Genomic DNA, 7,264 nt, shown 5'->3' with positions numbered 1-7,264 from the left:
TTTTAGACCTGCCAGTGCTCATGTCCCTAAGGGGTGGGAGCAGATTTTTACAGGCACTTCATCATCAGGCGTCCCTGGAGTGCCGGCAAATCATGCTCTGCTTCCTTGGCTATAGCTACAATTCAAGGAGAGAGGGGAGGAAGGGAAGCAGGATTGTGGGAGAGACAGTAGAGCCATAAGTGGTCATGATTGGTGGCATTGGGGGGGTGTTGAGGTATGATGGAGGGAGCTGTGGGTACCTGGTGGCCAGGAGCCCAGAAAAGTGTGGCTGGCTGTGGGCATATGGGAGAACTCATGTGCAGCAATCCCATGGCTAGCTGCCAATTCTGTCTGCCATGGGTACCGTGTATCCACATTCCCCTTGGGAAGCAGTGGTAACACTCAAGGCTAGCTTTGGCCCAGGGCTGCCAGTTGCTGACCTCAACTCGCAGCTTCGTGGAATGCATTTTTATTACTGGGAAACTGCATAAAATTGAAATGCAGGTGGTCATGCCTATCATGCTTACCGACTTCTGGGGCTTTAAAAAAAATGGTACATAATGTAAACACCTGTTGCAGTTTCTAAATGCATGGAACACACTGCTCCCTGAGGCTTATGATTCACTTGTAAAAGTTCTTTTTTTAATTCTGACTTTCCTCTAAGAAGTTCAGAGCAGTGTAACACCCCCTTTATATGCGCACAACCACCTGGTGAAGAAGGCAACTCTGAAATGCCATCAAGTGCATTTCGTGGCAGAGTAGGGATTTGAACCCGTCTCTCTTTCCTGTCCCAGGCTGGCACTCTCTTAACACTAGACATGCCGCTTTCTCATTGGGATGATCTATGATACACGATTTCTGTGCTGTTTGGCACAGCAACTTCCACATGGTGGATCAGTATCATGTAACGTTGCTCTCAGCTGTCATCAGAAAGCCAGCTGTGAGCTGGGCCCCTCGGATCCTCGTGCTGGAGAACATTAAACAAACGCAAGAGTGTTCCCTGCAGTTCTTTGGGTTAGAAATGCAAATGTGGTGTGCATTGACTCTCCCGCTGACTGTTCAGTCCCACAACCAGTGGGAGCTGGTATACAAAAAATCCTTGCTGACATATTGCCGATGAAACCTTTTAGCTTTCAATTTGCCATTTTGATTGGGGCTTTTTTTCTCAGCCTTTTGTAAAAGAACTTCCTACGCTGGAGACTTTGTACATATTTATAATGACTTTATTAAAAAAAATAAAAATTAAAGTTGTCAATGGATGTGTGTGTGTTTTCTCTCCGACATGCCTTTGATCCACGGTGGTGGACTCCCCTCCGCCTCGGCAAATTGCTATGATCAGACTAAGGGGAACCGACACGTAAAGGCGCACAGTTTCACATGCGGGTTGCTTGCTGGATCAGCCATGCTTTCCAGTCTGCCCTTCCTTGCGGATTTTGTTGGTAGCCCAGCTGGTTGTAACCCATGCCAGTACCGACCCCACCCATAACATTTTGCACCAAGGGTCAAGTCACATTAGACAAATTCAGTCTGAACTCTGCAAATGACATCTACTTCCCCCAGCCGTTTTGCAATGGTGCCGGACTTTAAGTTGTTGAATAAGGTTAGAAACAAAATAACTTATAAATCCAGTTTTATTGGCATTTGGATAAGAAGACCATTCAAATGAAGCTTACACACAGGTGTTTGTTTTTAAAAACCAGTCATGGCACAAACACTCTTTTTTTGAACTGAGAATAAATTCTACTAGTCAGTGTATTTATTTTGCATAAATGTTTGCAAACTGTATGCTTTATCCAGAGCTCAGCATATTTATTTTTGAAAGATTATGATTGGGGGAGGTGCAAGAAGAAACAACAGTGAGGGGAAGATTGCATATATGATGGACAACCAGACATAGGTAGGAAGAGGGCATGCATCTATCTGAGCATCTGAAAGCATTAGTAATCATGAGCCCATGTAAGATGCCTCCGTGCTTTCACACCTCTCTCCAGACCCAGGTCTCAATACTGGAGGGTTTTTTGGTTATTTTTTTTAAAGCCAGGGTTCTCAGTATTCAGAGCCAATGTTGTGCCAGTTTTGTTGGCACTATCAGAAGTGTAGAAAATAACTGATCTTCATTTCTGGGATAAAGACACAATTCCTATCCTGCACTATTATGTTCCAAGATACTGCAGTACTCACCCACTCTTTAAACACTATAATTGCCCTCCTTCTAAAAAAATATGGCTAATGCGTTTCTAGTAGGAGACAACAAAACTCTTGAATGCCTTTCCCCCAGTGGCGTATGGTTGCCAGCTTTGGGTTGGCAAATACCTGGAGATTTTGGGGGTTGAGCCTAGAGAGAGCAGTGTTTGGGGAGGGGAGGGACCTCACCAAGGTACAGTGTCATAGAGTCCACCCTCAGCCATCTTCTCCAGTGGAACTGATCTCCATTGTCTGGAGATCAGTTGTAATAGCAGATCTCCAGGCCCCACCCCTGGAGATTGGCAACCCTACTAGGTATCTTCAGGAGCTTCCTACTTTTTGTAGGGGCTCCTAGCCTGACCAGAGCAGCCAGGGTTGAACCCCTTTCTGGCCCAAAACTGCTTTCATAGCAACGTTTTCTTCTGTAGTGCTGCCACCTGACCAGATGAGACTTCTGTAGACTTCACGTGATACTTCTAATGATGGGTGAGCAACACATGTCTGCATCATGGGGGTGCCTGTGACCAACTCAGTCCCTCCTCTCTCTGCAACACATAAATCTTTCAGCACTCACTTCGTTGTGTGTGAAATTTCCCCCCCTGCACGGCTTTTATTAAAGAGTGCACACCTCTGTACATCGCCACATGTGAAGATTATGCACACCCATCTGTTTTACATGGGGAAGCTCCAATGGGCAGCCAGTTCCCAAGATGTGACTGTGCAGCATAGTGGCCTCAGGCAGACACCAGCTTCATACATGACGATTTACATGGGTGGTCAAACTCTACTCCTATCCCTCCGTGCCCGTGCTGTTAAAATGTCAGGTGTGAAATGACCTCAGTGGCTCTCTTGCAGCAGTGGGCCCAAAGGCACAATACAACCTTACAACATCTCTCTCCTCCTCTGAGCAACTCATCTTTCTCCCACGCTGGTTTGAGAAATGAAAAGTCACATCATTTATCCATCCCGTATAGTTGTCAGACATTACCAACATGGCAGGGAGTCCAAGCATTAATTTACGAATGCATTTTTAATAATATAGTGAAAAAGGTAATTTTTTAAAAATCCTATCCTTCCTCCATTATTATCCTTCCAGCAACCCTGCAAGTGACTTGTCAAGGCCACTCACTGAGCTCTGTGGCAGGGGTTTAAACAGCCCTTGAGGATCATATCTCTTGGCCTGATACAACCTTGTTACACTCGTCCTATGCTGCGCATACAACCTCATGTGTAAAAATGGAGGGGGACAAATCCCTTTTTATCTCTGAAATGACATAAATTGCCCATATCATGGTAATGACCTTACCGCCTGGACTGAGCCCTGGTAAGGTATACCCATTTCCACCCCCTATGGCCCCGTGCTTTGGCCCTGGATTTGAACCCAGATGCCCCTGCACTAAATCCAACAATACAGCCACTACATTGGCTCTCGTTAAGGAAGCGGCACCCATGCTACAAATGTCTGGATTAGCCCTAAGTGACCTGAGTATTAATCTACGAATGCTTAAAAAGGAAACACTGTAGCGGGAAAGGAATTTGCCATCTACTTAACATGGGGTTTCATCACTACTGATTAATACAGAGCAATGGGTTTCTGAGAAGCACTGCTGACCACAGTAGGGAATAAATGAAGTCCTGGCATACAATACTGTTTTCTCAGAAGGTAGCACAACTTTAACACCTATTCAGGTGGAGATCTGACACCGCCATACTTGGGCTCAGCAGGGACTGGCTGGCTCACTACGGAAAGTAATTGTGCCCCATTAGAGGGATAAGTATACGTACAATTCACCTTGCTTTGCCAATTCATCACCAGTTGGGAGCAGCGTGTACCCAGGCTGCGTTCAGACAAAATATTAAACAGATTGCACAAATCTTGACTGCGTGTGTATGTGCATGTGTTCACGTCTCACACCTCCCTCATGCAAAACACAATGGAGGAATCCGATAAGAAATTAATTCTGGGTATCCATCATGTATGAGGAAGAAGAAAAGAGATTGAATTTATACCCTATCCTTCACTACCTGAAGGAGTCTCAGAGCGGCTTACAATCTGCTTTCCCTTCTCCTCCCCAAAACAGACACCCTGTGAGGTAGGTGGGGCTGAGATAATTCTCTCGAGAACTGCTCATGAGAGAACAGCTCTGAAAGAACTTGTAACTGACCCAAGGTCCCACCAGCAGCTGCATGTGGAGGAGTGGGGAATCAAACCTGGTTCTCCCAGATTATAGTCTGTACGCCTAACCACTACACCAAACTGGCTCTCATGACGTATGAGGGCAGGGTGCAGATCAACTGGCATTCTAAACCCCTGCTTTAGCATCCCAGTGTGCACAAGAGTGTTTAGGGGAAGGGAACTAACTCCAGAAAAGGTTCTGCCACAATATGCACGTTAGTCTTTAAGGTGCCACAAGACTCCACTGCTGCTGCTTTTCCTGCCGCAGATTAACACAGCCGCCCCTCTGGAACATCAGCACAGGGACAACATGAATACCATGGCACACAGGGAACAATATTTATGGACTGCCTTCCAATAAGCTTGTGGAAAGCAGCTTTCCTGCAACCTAACTGGCTGGGAGCGTGCAGTTCTCTGAACGCAACACCTCCCTGCAAGCCACTTTACACGTTCTGCTTCACCTGTTGGTCTGCTCATCATCACATGTTATAGGAATTTATATAAGTACTTTCCTATGTATATCCTCTTTTGCCCACTGTATTCTAGTCCGAGAGCTAAATTTTTAGCAAGTATTTTATCTGGTCTTAGTGCTTACCCAGTTGAGGATAACATTTCATTTTTGTTATCTGACATTGATGCATATGTCTCTTATAAAGTTTCATTATTTTCCCTTCCTGCAAAGAATATGCGTTCCAAGGTGGCAACAGGAAGGGGCATTATTCAGGCTACTGTATTAAATTAGTCGTATTTTGTTATTGATTTCTGGCACTTTTGTATATTCTGATATTAACCTAGCTTGTTCACAATTTGTATTTTGCAATCTTGTAACGGCCAATGGCTAATTACAATAAACTAAACTGAAACATGGGGTCACGAAGAGTCGGACTCGACTGTGCGACTGAACAACAGCAGCAAACTGAAACTGAATGTATAACTTTTTAAACTGTGGTTGAAATGACCACAGATCTCTGCTTCTCCCTCAAGGGACCTTCTCCAGGACAAGATGTGTGGGAGGAGCTGGATCCATGAGGGTTTTTAAAAATTCTGTATTTTTCATTTACCAGAGTTTTTATTTACACCCTTTGCCTACAACAGATCCATATGCTGAACTTTGGGAGGATTACTTCCCTCTCTTCCCTGCCTTTAATGTGATACAGCTGTCCTCAAATCAGAGAGAAGAAGAAAGGAGAGCGTGAGAACTGAGGAAAGGGCTAAAACTGAAGAGAAAAGCTGAAAGAGGGAGTCAGAACAGACTTTGATTGACAAAGAGAACAAAACAAGAGACAAGATAACAAAACAAGAAAAGCTAGAGGGAACAGGCGCATTTAGTAGCGTAGTGAATGCTTTGAGGAGCAAGGTAAAGTGGTACAGAAATACAATAAGCATATAAATAAATTTATATTGGGGAAGCAATACATGTGGGAGGCTAACCACAGTGTAAGGTGAATGTGTAAAGTGGCTCTGAGAGGGATGCAGTGTGACTGTCTGGTATCTTCACTGAGTTCTGAGTAAGACTCCGGAACAGCCCGGAAGTTAATAAACTTGGAAATGAGCCGAAGTGGTGCCATCTTTCCAGCAGCGCACAGTTTCCACAGCCACAGAACGGCAGAGTGGACAGGTCTTCTCCCGGTCAAACCAAAGGCAGAGGCACTCTTCACAAAATACATGCTGCCAAGACACGAGGGGGGGGGGACAGGACTCTGTAAATTCAGTGGCTTGGATACCATCAGGGCTTTTTGTGTGTAGAAAAAGCCCAGCAGGAACTCATTAGCATAATAGGCCACACCCAACAGCAGAAATTCATTAATGTATTAGGCTTCAGCGGAAAGAGACTCCCTTGCCTCCCCCATCCCCCTCCAGCCTAAAATGATTCCTGAAATTCTGCTCCTGAGGAACAGGAGATCCTGCCCCAGGAAAGGCATCAGGGGGCATTGCAAGTCTTCCCCACAAGGGGAAACCAGTGAAAACCACCCCGTGTCTGTTAATGGAGATTTTCTGTGGGTTCCACACAGACACACCATTTTTGAACCAAAGACTCCAAAATATTGCACCAAGATGGATTCTTACAAACGTCGCCTATATTAAGCAAATCAAGCAATTTGGTATTATTTATCTAAAACACTTTGTTGCTCCTTTTCCACCAAAATAAGCCCCCCTCAGGTGGCGAATCTCATCAAGCCATGGGGAAGGGCAAGAAAGGATACTGTGGCTTAGGCTCTGGAAATCCTGCTTAGGGCCTCCCTGGCTACTGAGAGTGCCCACGTGCTTTTAGGTTTCTCTCCAGTGTCATGAGGACTAGCAACCTGCTTTAAAGAAGTAAACAGTAATGACAAAAAGAATTCCACGAGTCTCAGCATGTTGGATTCTATGGTCACTAACTGTTGCATTGCAGTTAAGAACTATTTATTCATTTGATTCGCTTCTATCCCACTTTTCTACCCAATGGGGAACCAAGACAGCTTACATCATTCTCATCGCCTCCATTTTATTCTCACAACAACCCTGTGAAGTAGATTAGGCTGAGCGAGTGTGAGTGACCCAAGGTCACCCAGCAAGCTTCCGTGGCACAAGCAGGGATTCAAACTTTGGTCTCCCAGAGACTAGTCTGACACTCTTAACCACACTGGCTTTAGAGCAACCACACTGGAGCAGATCAATGGCCCAACTAGTCCACTATCCTGTTTCACACCATGGCCAACCAGAGAGGCCTATAGAAATCTTACAAACAGGGCACCTTTGCCCCCCCCCCCAATGGTATTCAGAGGTTTACTGCCACTGGATGTGGAGGTTCACTTTAGTCGTCACGGCCAGCAGACATTGAGGGACTTTGTCCGGGATCCTTCCTCCAGGGCAAGCCCTACTAGAAGAATCCTGGAGAAGGAGACAGCCCTGTTTCTCCTCCATGAAACTGTCTAATCTCCTTTA

General features: G+C 45.4%; 1 protein-coding gene across 1 annotated transcript in view; it reads right to left on the bottom strand.

Moving 5' to 3' along the window:
• Positions 1 to 5,537: 5,537 nt before the first annotated feature.
• Positions 5,538 to 7,264, bottom strand: part of RNFT2 (ring finger protein, transmembrane 2) — a 30,917-nt gene continuing 29,190 nt past the window's right edge. The window contains exon 9 of the mRNA XM_015413429.1: positions 5,538 to 6,007. Within this exon, the coding sequence (XP_015268915.1) occupies positions 5,873 to 6,007 (135 nt within the window). The 3' untranslated portion in view covers positions 5,538 to 5,872. The remainder of the gene's footprint in view (positions 6,008 to 7,264) is intronic.

Source organism: Gekko japonicus, unplaced genomic scaffold, assembly GCF_001447785.1.
Source record: "Gekko japonicus isolate JY-2015 unplaced genomic scaffold, Gekko_japonicus_V1.1 scaffold85, whole genome shotgun sequence".
NCBI classification, from domain to species: Eukaryota; Metazoa; Chordata; class Lepidosauria; order Squamata; family Gekkonidae; genus Gekko; species Gekko japonicus.
This window is presented reverse-complemented; position numbering and strand designations above follow the sequence as displayed.